The sequence below is a fragment of the Narcine bancroftii genome, chromosome 4 (assembly GCF_036971445.1).
Source record: "Narcine bancroftii isolate sNarBan1 chromosome 4, sNarBan1.hap1, whole genome shotgun sequence".
NCBI lineage: Eukaryota > Metazoa > Chordata > Chondrichthyes > Torpediniformes > Narcinidae > Narcine > Narcine bancroftii.
Genome location: NC_091472.1, coordinates 291,287,484 through 291,308,108, shown reverse-complemented (window position 1 = coordinate 291,308,108; position 20,625 = coordinate 291,287,484). Strand labels below are relative to the sequence as shown.

At 41.9% G+C, this 20,625-nt stretch overlaps 1 protein-coding gene across 3 annotated transcripts in view; it reads right to left on the bottom strand.

Annotated features, from left to right (window-relative positions):
• LOC138762086 (adenylate cyclase type 10-like) overlaps positions 1–20,625 on the bottom strand; it is a 178,053-nt gene that overhangs the window by 38,521 nt on the left and 118,907 nt on the right. For all 3 annotated transcript variants that reach the window (XM_069935358.1, XM_069935357.1, XM_069935359.1), the window contains 2 exons: positions 19,025–19,165; positions 11,741–11,916 (listed from right to left, as the gene is read on the bottom strand). In XM_069935358.1, the coding sequence (XP_069791459.1) occupies positions 11,741–11,916; positions 19,025–19,165 (317 nt within the window). The remainder of the gene's footprint in view (positions 1–11,740; positions 11,917–19,024; positions 19,166–20,625) is intronic.

The window sequence follows — 20,625 nt, the reverse complement described above, 5'->3', positions numbered from 1 at the left end:
ACTTGGAGAGACCGGTGCCAGGGTCTTGGAAGCTTCATGGAGGCCGCCCAATTTGAGTCTTGCCTATAAAGTGACCAGGGGTGTCATAACTACAGCTCGTGTGGATGGACATTTCTTCAAAGGCCACGCAAGGACAATTCGTGAGTCTGTAGCAGACACAACTGCAATCTTCCCATCAGTTCATCAACATTAATTCTGGGCATCAAATTTAAAAGGCTGCAACACTGAATTTAAAAATCTAAACTTTGAAGTGACTTTCTAGATTTTGGCCTGGAGAGAGTGTGAGTGTGTATGTGTACAAAATCTAGAAAGTTACTTCAAACTTCACTCTTTTCAATTCAGTGTTAAAGCGAATTGCCACGCATGTTGTGATGATGCTTGTGTGAAATGTTAACTGTGACCATTCAGTTCCTCCTGTCTATACTATATTGAAGTCCTCCATCAGCCAGCTCCCCACCATGACTACCAGCCCCCCCAGATCTCCATCAGGCAACAGAACTCAAAACAGTCAACCAGTTTACCTACCTCGGCTGCACCATTTCATCTGATGCAAGGATCGACAACGAGATACACAACAGACTCGCCAAGGCAAATAGCGCCTTTGGAAGACTACACAAGAGTCTGGAAAAACAACCACCTGAAGAAACACACAAAGATTAGCGTGTACTGAGCCGTTGTCATACCCACGCTCCTGTTCAGCTCTGAATCATGGGTCCTCTACTGGCATCACCTACGGCTCCTAGAACGCTTCCATCAGCGCTGTCTCCGCTCCATCCTCAACATTTATTGAAATTACTTCATCACCAACATCGAAGTACTCGAGCTGGCAGAGTCCGCAAACATCGAATCCACGCTGCTGAAGATCAAACTGTGCTGGGTGGGTCACGTCTCCAGAATGGAGGACCATCGCCTTCCCAAGATTGTGTTATATGGAAAGCTCTCCACTGGCCACCGAGACAGAGGTGCACCAAAGAAGAGGTACAAGGACTGCTTAAAGAAATCTCTTGGTGCCTGCCACATTGACCATCGCCAGAGGGCTGATATCGCCTCCAACCGTGCATCTTGGCGCCTCACAGTTCGGCGGGCATCAACCTCCTTTGAAGAAGACTGTAGAGCCCACCTCACTGACAAAAGACAAAGGAGGAAAAACCCAACACCCAACCCCAACCAACCAATTTTCCCTTGCAACCGCTGCAACCATGCCTGCCTGTCCCGTATCGGACTTGTCAGTCACCAACAAGCCTGCAGCAGATGTGGACATACCCCTCCATAAATCTTCATCCATGAAGCCAAGTCAAAGAAGAAGACTACCCCTTATAGAGATAATCCCATTTTACTAAAACGGGAGGTCGTACTACCTCCCCCCAACAAAGAACATTTTGAACTGTAAGAACAAACTTTTTTTAACTACAATCTATAACATTAAATAATAACTTCATTATTGTTATATAATACAATAGAGAAATAACATCCTTTTAGAAGCATATAAGTTTTGTTTTGCTGTGAAACATTGCAAACTTAACATCTTGAAAGGCAATCAGAAATTACATTATCTTTGCCTTTAATGTAAGTTATCATTAAATCAAATTCTTGCAGAATTAAACTCCAATTTAATAATCTATTCTTATTTTTAATCTCACTCAAAAATTATGGTTAATGTAAACAATGCTTAATTCCATAGCAATGCAAACATACACCTCAAAATGTTGCAGAGCCAATACAAGACAATCACTTTCCAATTGCAGAACAACTCCCCTAAGCTTTCTCTGAACCTCCCACACACTGGCTGCTGGATTCTCAACACCACCATAGCCATCCCCCTGCAATAACACAGCACCAAGTGCACCCCCACTGACAACCACCACCAAAGTAAATGGCCTCTCAAAAACAAGTGACCTAAGCACAGGCACATGACATACCATGTCCTTCAGTGTGTCAAATGTTTCTAGAGCTGGAATTAACACATAGCACATTTGAATCTCAACTCTCAGTAATGGTACATGGTCTGGGATTTGCAAAATTCCATTGAACGTGGTCAATTTCTATGAAACGTGGTTAATTGTGTCGACACAAGAACTAGACACCGGAACAAACTTGTATTATATACCATTGAGGAAAACAGTCAATTTCAGCATTACAGATATAATTTATTGCATGATAATGAAAGATTATGGATCATTTCTGTGCCATAGAGCAATGGGATATGATATGTAAATAATTTGTTGTGATTGCAATGTGTGGAACACCTCAATCATATCCTGGAAACAGAGCTTGCTAAACACACCTAAATCTCTGCAGAGAAGTATTAAATAAGTTAACGATAACTCTAGAAGATAATGCTCAGTAAAATCCATTTAGTTGTACTATAGCAATAAAATTAATGTTAAAATAGATAAAGGTACTATTTTACAAAATAGAAGGTACTATTGCATCTGCTAATGGGCAGTGTTGCTGAAATGAAAAACTTCCACACACCCGAGGGTAAACCAGTAACTGACTTTATTTGAATTTCACACACTGCTTTAAGGGTACAAGCCACTTCCTGTCTGGAACACGTTAGTCTGTGGGAGTGACATCAGCGTGTTGCTGAGTCACTGCCTGCTCAGTGCTACATGACCAGGAAGTGACATCACCTAGGCAACGCGTGATGCCAAAAGCTGCTTCTCCTGAGAAGGGAAAGGGGTCTGTGTCATCTTGCATCAACCAACTGGGGCGGCAATTTGGCCTGTCTAACTGCGCGATCGTTTGGCCCACTACATCCCCCCCCTTACCCCAGAATCACTGCCACCCTTTGAGCAAGTCACAGTACATCCTTGGTGTGTCTATAAACTTTGGCGTGCTGGCAATCCAAACAAGTCCCAGCCCACAGAGTGGCGTCGCGGTGGAGGCCATGCCACACGAACTTGTGGGACAGCAGACAGACCGTGGACTTTATCGAAGGGTGAGACAAGCTATAGATTTGGTCGAACACCCGCCATCGCCAGGTCGCGGGTAGGATGGATTAAGGAAAGCCTGTTGATATGTTGCAAAGTAACGTTGGGCTCCCCAGTGAAGGACAAAAATCGCTAACCTTAAGGGCGGTAGGCCATGACATCAGCATCCTGCACCTGGTCCATGACCGGTTGAGCAACATCGAGTGCTCCTGAGATGGTCCATGGCCAGTCTGGACAGAGCATCAGCCACAACGTTGGACTTGCCCGTGACGAGGCGAATGTCAGTTGTACACTCCAAAATATAGGAGGGGTATCACTGTTGCCTCACTGAGCATGGGTCTGAGACTTTGCTTAGTGCAGAAGTCAGTGGGTTGTGGTTGGTGTAGGTGACGAAAACCCTTCCTTCTAACATGTATCGAAAATGTCGTATTGACAGGTACAGGCCAACAACTCACAGTTGAACACTCTGTATTTGAGTTCTGATGTCTGGAAATGCTTGATAAAGAAAACCAGGGGCATAGCACGTTGAATTTTTTATGGCAGCCGTGTAGGAGGTCGCGTCCTGGATGTTTTCATAGACCCTTATGAACACCATGGATATCAGGACTAGAAGTTTATTTGTGCCTTCCTCCACGATGGGGTCTGATCGCTGCAGGTATGCCTCGAAGCACATCACCCAGTGCCTAAAGTCACTCTGGGCAGTAGATGACTGCGGGTCGATGCTGAGGCGTTCTGGTCACAGCATTCGCTCCATCCGTTGAAATTTTTGTTAATAAAATTGTAGCGCGTTGAATGACTCAAAGGCTTTACTCAAACCAAGGCTTTTTATTAGCAAAAGACTGGAGAGTATTACATTGAAGTCGACCAGTCCAGACTGACCTGGGTCTGGTTAGTAGCAGCCTTTATGACCTGCCAGTAGGCATGGCTACGACTCTTAGCCAATCACTACTACTATATGCAAATATATATGCAAATATATACATTGGTGATAGCATTCTGTACGATCACAAGGGGGTACTACTATTCATCAATCCACTGCTCAAGCGCCGCATCGACCACTCTGTCCAATGCATTGGTTGTAAGGGACAGGGGGAGGAAGAGTCAAGATAAGCCAGAGATGTGGCATCTGATAGTGCCGCTTTAGTAGCCTGGAATGCTTCATTGGTTTCGTGTGTCCACTGGAGGGCCTTGTCACCTAGTTTGATGAGGTTGAATAGGGGTTACACGAGGGTGTTGCTCCCGTGAGGAAACGATGATAAAAGTTCACCATCCCTAAAAATTCCTGTAGGCCTTTGATTGTTCTCAGCCCGAGGAAACACTGGATGACTTCTACCTTATCCAGTAGTGGCGTGGCACCCTCGTGGATGATACGGTGTCCAAGGAAATCAATGGATTCCAGACTGAATTGCCACTTAGCCGGGTTTACCATATGTTTGAACTCCTGCAACCTCTAAAAAAGACGAGTCAGGTACGTCCTGTGTGTGCTGGTGTCGAGGCTGGAAATGAAGATGTCATCAAAGGAGACAAAGATAAAAATCAAGATTCCTGCCGACCATGTCCGTGAAATGCTGAAACATCTGGGCTGCGTTATTTAATCCAAAAGGCATCTGGAGGAACTCAAAGAGGTCGAAAGTTGTGACAATTGCCATTTTTAGGACATAGTTAGGTTGCACCAGAATCTAATGGTATCCCTCGACAAGGTCCACCTGGAGTCATGTAGCGAAGTCTTGGACATGTGGGATAGAGTATCTATCTGGGACTGTGACGTCAATGAGCTGTCTGTAGTTGTCTGTCTTCTGGACCATGTGCAGCAGGGACAACCAGGGGCTGTTTGAATGGTGGACGATACCCAACTCCTCCATGGCAGCATACTCGGTCTTGGCTTGGAGGAATTTTTCTTGCGGGAGGAACAGTGGTGCTCCATGCCATGTGCTGGTTTAGCGTCATGGAAGTTGGGTGGCAACAGTGATGAATACTTCACCAGTAAAAGGGCATATTCATTGCGAACTAGAGCATGGATTCCCATCAACAAAAAGGAACATTGCCATAGCGTTGGGGGTATGACTGGAAAGTGGTAGCGTTGAATAAATGGCATCTATTCATGTCTACCAGGAGCTTGTGTGCCCAGAGGAAATCATCTCCAAGGAGGGCTTGACCAATGGACATGATTGTACACTTCCAACGGAAAACAGTTCAGATGCCATGGATTATGACTAGATGAGTGCCAAAACTTGGAATGTAAGAGCCGTTAGCTGCCTGAAGGGGGAGGCCCTTAGTATTGAGTTTGAGCTCCAAGTACGTAGGTGGAATTAGGCTTATCTCTGCACCACTGTCTGCTGGTCCCTTATGTAGAGTCGCCCTTTATGTGTGCCAACTGCCAAAGTCAATATCGGCAGCCGGCCTGTTAGTTTCCTGTCACCACGCTCAACTTGGCATTAGGGTACGGGCATGGAGGGATGCATCGCTGCGGTGGTAGAAACAGTAATCACTCAGTTTTTCTGAGCATCTATTGCATTGCAGTTGGGTCATGGCTACTGCTGGTGGAACTGATGGAGGGGAAACCCCTGGTCCAGGGGCTGAGGCGGAGGTGCTGATTACACATGTATCGAGCTCTGCTGCGGGGTGCAGAAAAGCCTATCTGCTTCCTTGACTATCAGGTGTGGGGTGCTGAAGTCCATTGCTGAAGAAACTGCACCAGTAGCTTGGAGAGGAACAAGGCCTCAAACAAGAAACAGTTTTGTGTGCCCATTAGCTAAAGCCAGCATCTCATACAGGAGTTCGGTGGGGTTTCTATCGCCTAGGCCTTGCATATTCAGGATGCAGAAAGCACGCTCATGCTGGCTGAGTTCCAGGGAATTGAGGAGGAAATGCTGGAATTGTTCATACTTGCGCTCCATTGAAGGATTATCAATGAAGGAACTTACTTTGGCTATGGCGCCCATGGCATTGACAACATGCCAGAACTTTGTATCCTCCAAGACAATGCCTCTGACCTGGAATTGGGACTCCATAAGTTGTAACCAGTTTCTGGACTGGCTAGCACAGAAGGGTGGCAAATGCACGCTCACAGCATCGGTTGCAGCCGTGGTTGCGACGGAAGCAGTTGCAGCATCCTGCATTTCGTAGCATTTGAGGTGGGCTCCAAAGATGGTGGAACCTTCAGAGTCACTACTGTTGTGTCTGCTAATGGCAGCGCTGCGGAAATGAAATACATCCATGCATGCACACACACACACACATACACACGAGGGTGAACTAGTAACTGACCTTATTTGAATTTCATGTGCTGCTTTAAGGGTATGAGTCACTTCCTGTCTGGAACGCTTTGGTCTGTGGGAGTGACGTCAGCACTTTGCTGAGTCATTGCCTGCTCAGCCCTACACGACTAGAAAGTGGCAACATAATCTAGGCAATGCGTGTTGCTAAACGTGGGCTTCTTCTGAGAAGGGAAGAGGGCCTGCGCCATCTTGCGCCAACTGACTGGGGCAGTGATTTAGCCCGTCCAACTGCACGATCGCTCGGCCCGCTACAGTACTAAGATAGTTGTGTCACTAGTCTAACTGAATTCAAATAATTGGAACACGAGATAAAACTCCATGTCCTTTTTTTTTTAATGCCACAAATGTTTAATTTTCTTTAAACTTCCATTTATATCATTTCTCATCTCCACATCGGCTCAAGTTTTTTGCCAATGGAACACTTTCAAATATAGTCTCATTAACTTAGGAAACACAGCAGCCAATTTACACACAGCAAGTTCCCAGTAACAGTAATGTGGCAATTAATGAGAGTAAGAGAATTCCCTGATCTTCACAGTACCACTCACTTATTTCCTATCCCACAGCACAGCAGGCCAGGTGACTTGAGTCAGGCTTCACTGGAAGAATCTTAAGAGTTGAAAAAATATAGATGTAATAGTCTGAATGCATTACATGATAAAACATTCAAAGGTACCACAAAATAGGCTGCTTGAGATTTCAGGCCAAACAGATGTCACTTCCAGGCCCAAAAAATGTTGGCTAAATGAGAATTTCAGATAATCTGATTTTGGATAATTGGAGTTGTACTGTATTTGCAAATTCACTTTTGTTGTATCCCTTTCGGTATATTTTCACCCTTTAAACAGTGGCATAAATTCCCCAGGGAAGGTAGGGTAAAAGTCATATAATGTAGGATATGTAATATTATTCACTACAAGCTTCAGGTTTCCCTGGTATAGACACTGAGAGGGTGGGCACTACTTCAGTATTTTCTGAAAATTAACAGAATTTATGCCAGGCAGGGCATTTCTCCTTATTTTCTTAAATGGCTAATTATGATATTCACAAATTATTCATTCTTGTTAATTTGCTTTACCATTTGCTATTTTTCTTCAATTTTGTTATCTCCTTTAAAATTATTTTTCACTCTCCAATTATATCCAGTTCAGTGGACATTGGGGACTTTAAGCTTGTAAGGTAAAACATCATGAGATGGGAATGTGTAAGGAGTTACCCTGTACAGGGCTGTAACAAGATGTGAATGCATCCTTGTACTTACAAGATAAGAGAGACATTGATGGATTGAGAGGCAGGAAGCTAGCAGGGAAAGGATAGCAACAGTTTTAGTCATTGGACAAGTAATGATATGATGATGTTCTAAGCACGTATCCAAGGGTATAAAAAATCACCATTTTGCTGATAACGGCAGAATGCATTCTCCGACTAACATGGTTAGTTGCAAGTGTTACAATCCGGTAATAAAGAACAAAGAACCCTGATTTCGACTCAGTCTGGTGTTTGTCTCACTCATTCATGAACAAAGCAGACCTAACAAGCTGCATGGCATCATCTCATTGAGCCTTCCCAATCTCATGATGGAACTTTGTAAAGTTTTGGGCTAATTCCAGAGCAGTAACAGAAATGGCAGAATATCAGGAGAATCCTGTGGAAATTTTATCCTTGAGTAGAACAATATTTTTCTCTGCCAAAGCAAAAATTAATCCCATTCATACACCAACACCTTTCAACAAGAATCTCTCATTAATTATTACAGCATGAACTCTGACAAATTATACTCAAGCAAATATTTATCATCTTGAGCGAGAAGGTGGGAATAGTGTGAAACCTTGCGACTGCCTGCTTTCAATGTCCAGGGCACAACCCTCATTTGGGTCGAGGAATTCCACCATTCAATCTTGATAGAATTTCCATTTGAAGGCTTGAAAACTTAAACAAGTGAAGAGCGATCAATCCCAGTCCAATGTATTACAATTGGGTAATGCTTTTATAAACAGTCACATTTCACCTACCTTGAAAATGACACTTCTTACTGTACCTTACTCCCTTGGAGCCCACTCAAGCATTATCATAGGGGCTTGAGAAAAGAATGCTTCCATTCAACAATGGCTGATGCCTCTATGTTTTTACAAATACTATTTTCCATGATAGCTCAAATCTGGTGTTTCCAGATTGAGTAGCATTCACTCTGAGTTTCCAGCTTTGAGTGACCCTCTATACTCACATGCTGACCCATAATGCAACCATATTACTTTACAAACTTAGACAATGTATGGTCCATTATACTTTTGTTCCTCAAAGGAACCAGAGTCATGAACTTTGGAATCAAGCCAGTCTGCGCCAACCATCGAGGGCCCCATTTGCATTAATCCGACACTAACCTGATTTTATTCTCCCCACATTCCTGTTAATTCCACACAGATACTACCACATGCCTCTAGTTACCATAGTGTCCAATTCACCTCACAGCCTAAGTCTTTGGAATCTAGGAGGAATCTCCAGCAGGGGTCTCCACATGTAAACTCAACAGTGATACAACATCATAGGTCAAGACTGAAACCAAATTGCTCATATTCTAAGGCAACATCTTGTCTCGCCATGATAATGCGTTGTCCCAAATATTAGAGATCGAACAGTTTGCAGACAAGATTGAAATTTGGATATTCTTGCCCATTTATTTGGCCTATTAAGATTTTCAGAGCATAAACAAAAGCATTAATGCCATTAAAATTTGCCAAACTAAAAAGCCTAACAAAAAATATGCCAATCATCCACATATACAGTAGTTACATCTAGGTACGACTGGAAGAAAGCCTTAACATTGTCTCTCTCTTCACAAATGTTGCCCGACCTGCTCGGTACTATTATCATTTTGGATTTGTTTCAATTTTCAGCATTAGTACTACTTTGCTCTGTTGATCTCTGATGTGCGCTCTGCATTTTTAGGGAATTACCACCTGTCTGCTGACCAGTTCAATGAGTCTGTGCAGTGAGACGTAGAAGGCTTGTTGAAAGTCCAGTACCTCCAATTCCACCACAGGACAGACCTGAATATGGTGGCCAAACTTCATTCAATGGGCAATGTGTAAGGTTTTTGCCTATTTTTCTTCATTTCATTTTGTATATATTTTTGGTTAAATTGACATTAGTTTACAATGATGGTATCTACATTTATTACTGGTATGTTTTATTTTTTAAAGGCTGTTTCGGCACTGCTGGTAAATACAAAATTACTGGATGAATTCAGCAGGGCTCGCAACTTCAGAGGAGGTGAAGATATATTACCAATGTTTCAAGTCTGAGCCCTTCCTCACGCTATGAATAAAAAAAAACTAGACATTTATATTAAAAAAAGCTGGGGGAAGGGAAGAATGGGAGGGGGAGGAATATAGACCAAAAGACAAAAGGTGTTAAATGAATATGATAAAAGGATGAGAGAGGAAAGGTGAGAAGTGATGGGGGGGGGGGTGTTTGTTTTTGGCTCTGTGAAAGGAGACAGAGGGAAAGGGGAAGAGAGAGCAAAACAGAGCTAGAGGAAAGGAGACAGAGGGAAATGTGGGTGGGGAGGGGTGGTGGCTGGTAATAGAAAATGGAGAATTCTATGTTAATGCCATCTGGTTGGATGGAGCCCAGACAGAATACGAGGTGTCGTTCACCCAATTTATAGGTGGTCTCAGTCTGGCAGTGCATGAGACCATGGATAGACATGTCAGCAAAGGAATGGGAGATCCACTCTATTGCAGCAGACGGAGCCGAGGTGTTCGATGAAGTAATCTCCCAGTCTGCACCCTGTCTCTCCGACGTAGAGGAGACACAACAGGAGCACCGGATAGAGTAGATGACCACCACAGATTCACTTGAAGTGTTGCTTCACTTGGAAGGACTGTTTGGGATTCGGGATGGTGGTGAGGGAGGAGGTGTGGGCACAAGTGGAGCATCTCCTGTGGTCACAGAGGTGGGTGTCAAAGAAGTAATTAGTGGGAAGGGAGGAGTGGATGAGGGAGTCATGGAGGAAGCAGTCCCTGGGGAAGGCAAAGAGGGGAGAAGGTCTGGTGATAATAGTGGAGGATGACATGTTGGATGTTGGCAAGGACCAGGATAATGCTAATTCTGTTTTTGTTGCATGTGGGGGTGGAGAGGGCCAGAGCAGATGTATGGATAATGGAGGATATGCGGGTGAGGGCTGAGCTAATGGTGGTAGAGAAGAAGCCACATTGTCTGAAGGAGGACACCTCTGATTATCTGGCATGGAAGACCTCGTCCTGGGAGCAGAGGAATTGAGAGAAAGGAATTGAATCCTTACAGGGGACTGGGTGTGATGAAGTGAAGTCGTTAGAGGGAGTTTGTAGTAGATGTCCGTCGAGAGTTTGTCTCCCAAGATAGAAACAGAGAGATCGAGAAAAGGCAGTGCTGGAGATGGATCAAGTGAATTTGAGGTCAGGATCAAAGTTGGCAGCAAAGTAGATAAAGTCAACGAGCTTATCACAAGTGCACGAGGTAGCCCAAGAGTAGTAGTCAATGTAGCAAAGGGAGGTTTGAGAAACCTTGCCCATGTAGGCTTGTAGCATGGAGACTGCTCCAAGTAGCCAACAAAGAGGCAGGCGTAGCTGAGGTCCATGCAGGTACCCATAGCTACCCTTTTGACTTGGAGACTTGGAGAAAGTGTCAAACAAGAAGTTACTGAGGGTGAAGACAAGTTGTGCCAGCCGGAGGAGAATGACAACAGAGGGGACTGGTTGGGTCCATTGTCCAGAAAGAAATGAAGGGCTGGGAACAGGGGGGGTCCAGAATCCACCACTCAAGACTGGTTATCACTTATGGACAGTCCATGGATTGAAAGCTCCTTGTAGAATGGATCAGAGTGATGTTGCAGTTTACGGAGCAACAACAGATTGCTTTTATCTAATATTACCCATTGAGTGGCAACATGGTTTAAATGGAGAAAGTTGGAAAAGTTAAAGATGACATAAATGATATCTTTAAGAGGCAGTGACTGAAGAAAGTAGCTTCTATCATAAAGGAGCTTTACCACCCAGGTCATGCCCTTTTCTCATTGCTACCATCAGAGAGGAGGTACAGGAGCTTTAAGGCACACACTTAACATTTCAAAACCAGCTTCTTCACTAAATTTTTGAACAGACAACGAACTTATGGACACTACCTCACTTTTTCTTTTTATTCCACTTATTATTTATATTTTAACTCTTGTATTTACAAAATTGTAATTTAAGCACCTTATTCTGCACAATACTTCTGCAGCAATTCAACAAATTTCATGACGTACCGTATGTTCATGATAATAACTGATTCTAAACTGCTTCACTATCATGTGGTCCTTCTGTCTTCGGACACCACAATACCCGAAGTGAAATCTGAACCATGGCTTAGTCTCCCCAAAAGAAAGACATTAATATTGGCTGTAGTTCTATTACCAATCTATAGTAAAAGGAAGCTATGGCATTTATCCCCAAGTAATAGTGACAAGTCAAAATTATTTCCTTTTGTAAAATATATTAAAATATTGCATACTCAGCAAACTTGGTTAAACTTTCTCTGTCATGGTGTCTTTGAGAATATTTGTATTTTTCAACAGCATAGGTAATTAATTGCGTAAGAGAGAAACTTGGAAACTTCTTGTTCAGTTGCTTTAAGCCTTTCTTGAACAGAGTCTCAGCTTCTTCCAAGTTGCCAGTCTTAAATTGTACCTGAGACAGAAGCAATGTAAAAGAAAATTACACTTGAGAACATTAGTTAATTAATTAGGGTAGTCAAATTGAGACACAGGTGAAACTACATTGTATGCAATAATTTATCATCTAATAAACGAATTGTAGGTGTTAGTATAGACAAAGTAAAAACACAGAAAAGCGAGAGGAACTCAGCAGGTCTCATAGCATCCTATAGGAGGCAAAGATATCCAATGTTTCGGGACTGAGCCCATATTCAAGGTACAAGTAAAGTCAGGCAGGGGCCTGAATTAAAAGACCAATAGACAAAAGGTTTTAATTGGATATGGATAGGAAGACAGGAGAGAGGAAAGGTGAGAATTACTTGGGAGGGTGTTGGCTCTTTGAAAGCAGAGTGAAAATGCCCAGAGACACACACAGAACTAGAGGAAAGGAGACGTAGGGATAGAGGGGTTCACAGAAACCAGAGAAGTTGATGTTAATACCATCCAGTTGGAGGGTGCCCAGATGGAATATGAGGTAATGTTCTTCCACTTTGCAGGTGGTCAGACATGTAGGCATGGGAATTGAAATGGGCGGCTACAGCGAGATCCCGGGGTGCTCAAAAAAGCAAACTCCCCAGTCTCTCCGATGTAGAGGACACCACAACGGGACCATCTGATGCAGTAGATGATCCATGAATATTCACAAGTGAAGTGTTGCTTCCGATTGAAGGACTGTTTGGGGCCCAAATACTCGTGAGCACCTCCTGTGGTCATAGGGGTTTGTGCCAAGAGAGCAATTGGTGGGAAGGGAGGAGTGAATGAGGGAGTCATGGAGGGAATGATCGCTGTGGAAGGTGAAGAAAGGAAGATGTGTCTAGTAGTGGGATAACAAAGCAGGTGGTAGAAAAGGCAGAGAATGATATGTTGGATGTGGAGGCTGTTGGGGTGGTTGGTGAAGACAAGGAAAATCCTGTCCCTCTTGAGTGTGGAGGCAGGGCAGATATGGCCATGTTGATGGTGGTAAAGGGAAGCCCATTTTTTTGAAGAAGGAGGACATCTCAAATGATCTAGCATGCAAGACCTTGTCCTGGGAGCAGATGCAATGGAAACAGACAATGGAGTGGACTCCTTAAAGGGGGCATGGTGTGAAGAGGTATGTCCATCACAAGCCTGAGAAATAATTTTATACAATTTCATTTTAGTTGCACCTGAGCTGGAGGGCGACCAATATATTTTGGTGAGGAAATTTGCAAGATCTACTCGGCAAGGTTTAAACTGGTTGGGTGGAGAGGTGCGGATTCAAAAATAGTACGGTGGCAGGTGAGAAAGTTGAGGCAAATACATAAGTTAAAGCCAGCAAGACGATTAGGCAGACAAGTAGGGATAAGACATGGAACAAGGAAGTTTGGACAGATGAACTGTGTATCTATTATTGCAAAATGACTGACAGCTATAGTTATTACAGCAACATGGTTGAAGGATAGACTAAACTGATAGCTCAATGATTGGGGTGCAAATGCTATAGTCATAATTGAGGTGGAAGTAAGAGCAAAGGGCGAGTTGCATTTTTGATAAGGTAGAACATCAGGAAAGTATTTAAGAGGATATTTCTGGAGGATCATCAAGTGAAGCTATATTGGTAGAACTGAGGAGTAAGAAGGGGATGATCAATTTGATGGGAATGTACTAGCAGGTGTGATAGCAAGAGACAGCAGAAATAAGAAGAGAAATGTAAAGGAAGATCGCAGATCAGGCTGTAACAGCTGATTTTAACTTACCAGAGAGTGACTGAAATTGCCTTAGTGCTAAGGAATTGATGAAATATAATTTGTTAAATGTGTCCAGGTAAGTTTTATCAAGCAATATATAGATGGCCCTGCTAAATAGGAACATAATTTGAACTTCTATTGGGGAAGGGGGCTGGTTAATTGCATGGTATCAGCAGGGGAGCATATTGGGACAAATGATCATAATTCTACTGTCTAAAGTGATGTAGGGAGAGTTCAGGGACATGTTCTTATGAAACTGAAAGGCAACGCTGGCAGGATTAGAAAACCTAAATTGACGAGTAATATTGAGGATCTGGTCAAAAAAATTGAAGGACCTATCCAATGTTGGTGAAGGATAGTTGTTCTTCAGATTGGAAACCAGAGACCAGTTATGTGCTGCAGGACTAGAGATAGTGCTGGGTTTATGGAAATTGATGACATAGTGGATAGCGAAAAAGGTCCCTAACATTTACAACATCGTTTAGATCAATCAGGAAAGTGAGCCAATGAATGGCAGATGGAACTTCATTCAGGTCATTGATACATGTCACATTTTAGGAAATTAAACCAGGCCATATCTGCACTTTAAACGCTAGGCAATTGTAGAGCAGAGAGTGACCTAGGGATATAATACATGGTTCCTTACAAGGGGCAACACAGGTGATCAGAATAGCGAAGAAAGCTTTTTGACATATTTGCGTTCATTGATCAGGGCGTAGATTACAAGAGTTGGGTTGTTATGTTACACTTTTACAAGATGCTGTGTGACTGCACTTAAAAGGGGTCAGGAGGGACAGGTTTTTCCATACAGAAAATGCTGGATATATGGATTACGCTGAGAGGAAGTGGTAGTTAGTCACAATTACAAAGTTTACATATAGACATATATATATCTATATATGCGGATGGAAATGGTTTCGAGAGATTTGAGCGAAACACTCACAAATAGAAAGAACTCAAGTAGGCACCATGATCAATATGGTCGAGTTGGGCCTGTATTCATGCTGTACAACTCTAACTCCATGACAGCACGCGCCACATGTCAAGTGGTATTGAAAATGATATGCATTGTAAAAGATCACCTGAGAATTTCCATCTTTCCTACAATTAATGAAATCTTGACAGTGGGTTTAAAAGCGGGCAATAGAATCTCACATCCATTAGTTTTACGCTAAGTTCTTGAATATTTGCTCAGAACACTTGGTTGATGTTAAGGATTAGTGAAAGTGAAAATGGATTTGGGTTTTGAAAGTATTGCAGGGGAAGAGAAAAAGCAAGCATACTAATAAATAGCCTAGAGCGAGCACAAAGTGGTCATCACTTCAAGAAAAAAAACTGTTAATGTTTTCTTAGTATATTGAATGTGCACTGATGTTTCAGAGGTTCAAAGCCAGCGTCGAGGAGGTGCGATTTGGAAGACTTGAGATTCGGTTCATCACTGGTCAGCACAGGATGCTAGACGGCTGCTAGTCAGCAGGAGGCAGCAGGAGACAGAGACACTCAAGGGACTCTCATTTCTCTTTCTTGTCTTGTTAGTGGTACTATGTAAAAAGTGCCTCTTTGAATGCCTTTACAGGTAAAACAGAAGAAACGTGTGTACATAACAATAAATGGAATCTTGAATCTTAATGTACAGACATGTTATTACACTCAACATTTCAGTTCTTGCAAAAAGTTGTCAAGCAGCATCTGGGGGACGAAAGGAATTACTGACATTTTGGATCAAGACCCAGCTTTAGAACATACAGGGTCTCAATCGGAAACATCAACTTTCTCATCTCCCCTCACCTCACAGATGCTGCTTCAGCTGCTGAGTTCCTCCAGTGGATTGTTTTTGCTCCAGATTCCAGCATCTGTAGTCTCTTCCATCTTTGTGGTCATTGTATGTTTCCATAGTTTTACATAATATTTATCAATATCCCCCCCCCCCCCCACCAAAGGCTTAATTCCATGGCTAATTACTCAAGACAGAAGTGTGATCTCTTCACAGCCTTGCTCCAAACATAAATTAAAGAGTTGACATGAGAGTGACAGCTCTGGGCTTGGTTGTGTGTCTGGTAAAATTAAAGTCATTGGGCAGTAAGGGTAAAACATTCCAGTGGTTTGAGTCATGCATAAAGGATGATTATTGTTCTTGGAGGCCAATCATTCTCCCCAAGAGTTCCACAGGATGGTCCTTGGTCCAACCTTCCATAGCTGCTTTATCAATTTTGTTTCTTTCAAATATAAAGTTAAAAACTACCTCTGTCTACATGATGCAAGACCAGCACAACATTCAGTCATAGGCTGATAAGCAGTAACATTTGTGTCGTGTAATGACTAGCCTGACCAGTGAGAGTCAACCCATCAACCTTAACATTGAGTGGTGATACTTCACCATCTGCATTCAGGTGGGGTGTGGAAGGGGATGAGATAGAGGTCACCTTTGTTCAAAGACTAAACAAGACCAACACCATAAATACTGTATTGATTAGCACCATAGAACCAAATAACACTACAGCACAGATGCAGCCCCTTCAGCCCATCTAGTTTGTGCTGAACTAATCTGCCTGGTCCTAATGACCTGCACCCAGACCAAAGTACTCCACACCCCTCCCTTCCATGTACCTATCCATATTTTTATTAAGCCCTCATTCATTTTACCTGGCAGCATGTTCCACGTTCTGCACGGAGGTGTCCCCTAATATTCCTCTTAATCTTTTCTCCTTTCAGCCTTAATCCATTTCCTCTAGTTTTTGTCTCACCTAACTTCAGTTGAAAAAAGCCTGTTTGGATTTACCCTATGTCTCAATCAAATCTCCCTTAATTTTCAATGCTCCAGGAAAATAGTCCTAATCTTTTTAACCTTTCCCTATAACTCAAAGGTTCCTTTTCGTGTCATGTAATAATACATTAAAAATGTAATATACAAGATATATTTAAATTTTGGTCTGCTGTAAGGCAAACAAAGGGTTGCTATGAGCATTACCCGACACCCTTGTTACGAGCCCAAAGGACCCCAAAACCCAGCAGCCATAGGCATTCACCAAGACAAGTGGTTTTTTTAAAACAAAAGTTATTTTAAATCAACTTTAAACATGAAAATAGAATCAAACTTTAACTTAACTCTATACTTAACCCAAATTAACCCCCTTCTAATTCTAAGCGCACATGTATGTAATGTGTGTGTAAATTTAAGAAAAGTTCTTTGGTTCACAGTTCAATCTCATTTCTTCTTCCAAGTTCTCTGGTTGCAGGCAATTTTTATACTGTGCACAGAATTTAACATGTATAAAGTTCACCAGGCTTTGGTGCTTGAAAGGTAAATGTTTACCGCTCAGGAAGGTTCTTGTAGGGTTTGTAGAGAGATTTGTTATTCCAGGATTTCCACAACTGAGGTAGCACCATTTGTCACCTCACGTCTCGCTGATGAAACTTGCCCCATTAGGGTTTTCCAGATGGTAACCTCCTTCTTTAGGCTACCACAGAGCTCCTCTCGGTTCCTCTTATTCCAAGAGAAACATCAGACAGATAGCACTTCCAGCCATCCACTGCTCTGGAACTTTTCATCAGTTTCAACCAGCTTCCCGGCTTGCACTGTTCAGTTGCTTTCAGTGTCAAACACGCACTAGCTGAGAGAGCTTGTTGAACTTGTCTCATCTCTCCAACTCAAACTTCCAGCAAGCCCATGTGACTCTCTCACTTGCAAAACCTCTATCTTCTTCAGCAAACAATTCTTCTCCTTGGTCAAGATGTTGTCTTAGGTAAACAAAACCCAGAAGTGACCTTTCTGCGCACTCTGTCAAAACCCTTGAAAAGAACTTCCAACAGCCAGTGTCTCCAGTCCATTCATTTTATGACATCAGTTCAATTAACACCTATTTGTAAAATGTGCTTAGCATTCTCCAGAAATCTTCAGTATTTCTTCATTCATTCAAATAAGATGTTTTAAAATGTGTGTATGTACGTAACCTACCCCAAATATTACCAAATTCTCCCAAATTATTAATCCATTACACCCTAAAAATAGGAGAAAGTAAAAGATAGTCCCTTCAGAGATACTGAGTGTTGGTGGATTCACCTCCAGCGCTCCTGCAGTCTTTGCAGCCTACAGACTCGAATTCAAACCATCAGCAACCAAATTCCAGATCCAAATCTCCAATACAATCAGGAAGCCTTCAGCACCAGAGGCCCTTTGGGAACCCTTCTTACCCTCAGCACCCTCTTGAATCCCAGTTCCGATACTTGGTTTCCATGTGCCAGTTTAAAGCAGCCCACACACAACCTGTATGAGTCCTTTGGACACAAGTCACCAACTGCCTGAAGCCTATGTGGGTCCTTCAGCCACTGATCCCCTGACTAGTCTGTGGCCATGGTCAATGTCCTATAGGGTTGTCTCCTATCTGTCTCCTTCTCAATTGGGAGAGGGGGAGGTAATGTTCTCCCTGTTTCTGGTGCCCTGCAGTGCTCCCTGAGATCCTGTGGGGTCAAATTGGGAGGCTTGGAACTGAAGCTGGAATCAACATGGCAACTTGATACTTTGAAGGAAGGGCTTTGGTCCGAAATGTTGATTATACATCTTAACTTCCTATGTACACCATCAGACCTGCTGTTTCTCCAGCATTCCTGTGTCTTTACTACAAGCAAAGCCATGTTGACTATCCCTGATATGACTCCATTCAGCCAAATACTTGCATATCCACTTGTATATTAGAACAGCAGGCCTGGTATCCTGCAGTGAGTGATTCACGTCCACACCCCCCCAGAAGCTTATCACAAGGCATTCTAATTTGCTTGTATGGGGCACACCTTCTTCATTTAGATTCTTAACACCAAAAATGTAAAAAAAAAACATTTGATTGGGATCCATGCTCGAACCTAAATACTGATTCCATCCAGGGTTCCTGAATGTAATATAGAAAGCGTATTTGAGTACCCATCCATATTAAATGTTTAGCATCTTTCCAAACCCAAATCATCAAATACAACATGGGCAGAAGGCAATTGGAAGACTTCCAATAATAGGTTCTCTCCAAGGCACACACAATGGGACTTAGAAAATTATTATAAACACTTGGCATAAATTTTGGAATTCAATATCCACTAACACTGTGGAAGAACTTTCACTAGAAGAACCACAGTGATTAAAAAAAAGTGGCTCCTTTCCTTCTTCTTAAGGGCAATTTAGGGACAGGCAATAGATGCTGGCCTTGTTAGTGATGCTTGCTTATTGTAAGTGAGTAAAGAACTCCCCAACTTCAAATGAACTACCAAAGAGCAGACATTTTAATAATTTCTGGGGTTCTACCAATGTTAGTTAGGAATGTGGAAAATCTCAATACAAATTCTAGGTAACTGTATATAATAAATAATATGAATAATATTTTTCCTTACCTCTCCTTTGAGAATAAATACACAAGCTCGTTCAAAGGAAAATATCTTAAAATTCTTTGTGGTGTCAGCATATTCAAAAGGTGGTTTGCCTTTATGCAATAAACGAAGTATATTTTCTGCTTCTGTTAGATAAGTCAGAGCCTACAAGACAGCACATGCAAATCTAATGTAAGTCTCGATGCTTAAATTATATAATCTTTCATGTTATTAGGTTCTTCCACCTTTGATTTTTATGAATTATGATCATATTTGAATAATTATTGTGGATCATGGAACTTGGCTGATTCAAGCATGAATTTTGAAAGCAGTTGTTCTCATTGATCCAATTTCGTTCTGCCTTTATTTTGTTAAATGTTGCTACATTAATTTTACTTGCTTTTTTTGAGAACTGATGTTCTTATTGCAGAACGCTTGCATTCTATAATTCCACGATAATCGTGTGAATAAACACTTCCTGACATAACCCTTTGCTCTAATTATAAAATGATATCTTTTGGACTGGATTGCCCCTCACTCCTGCTGACTATGCAGGATAACAGGAAACAAAACCTTCATGCCACTGGCAGATTTACTGGAAGTTACCACCATCAACTGGACAAAATAGTCTTCCAAAGCTCTTGCTAGGTTTTAGATATAGTTTACAGGTACTAGGGATATTAGTCATGGAAAATCTCACATTTCCCTTGAGTGTTGGTTTATTTTATTGGTTTTGGCTATTTCAAATGTTGTAAATTGTATTTTTTTTCCCATGTAATATTTTGTATGGAACCAGTGAATCAAGAGAACATCAAATTTTCAACAGCACAACAGAAGTACTGAAATAGTTTAATGAGCTAGAAGATTGAGAAAATTACATCATTTGCCCTATTCTACATTACCTCTGTTTACGCCACTTCTTAACTATAAGTGTAAAGCTAAATGGGAAAATAAATAAAAATAAAAAATCTTCAATAGACAGCAAATGGTGATATAAAAAAATCTTTAATTTTGCTTGCCATGTTAACTTCTGAATGAGTAGTTGGTGGTGGGGATCTGGGGAAGTTACATCGTAAGAATGGTAAATATGAGAATGGAGTTAAAAGTGAGAGATTTGGATGGAACATAGATCTGTTTTTTGGATAGGAACTTATTCAGATCTAGGGCTGAGGTTAATTCAAAGTCAGATCCATAATTTTTTTTTTAAACATCGCTGAAGGATTACCTTGTAGAAACTGGCCAATTATATTTTAAATTGCCTACATTATTCTAATGGACAATTATATGAGAATTATGGTCCACTGAACACAGGAATTTTTCTCCCTTGATTCTGTTAGGTCTTTCCAAGTCTCAAGTTTGATTTTACTATTTTCAAGATTTTGGGGGACTGGGAACATTCACCTTTACCATGTGTAGAAACCCATGAATGCAGAACCCATTTATTGTTGAACCTATCCAATTTTAACTTTCATTTCATTACAATCAATTTAACAAGCTAGACAAAGACCAATATAGAAATTGATTGGGAAAGTAAAACCTATAGGTTATGAGAGAAAGTGGCACAAAATTCAACTTGGCTCAATGGGAGTTAAGCAAAAGCAATGATGACTGGAAGTTCTACAAAG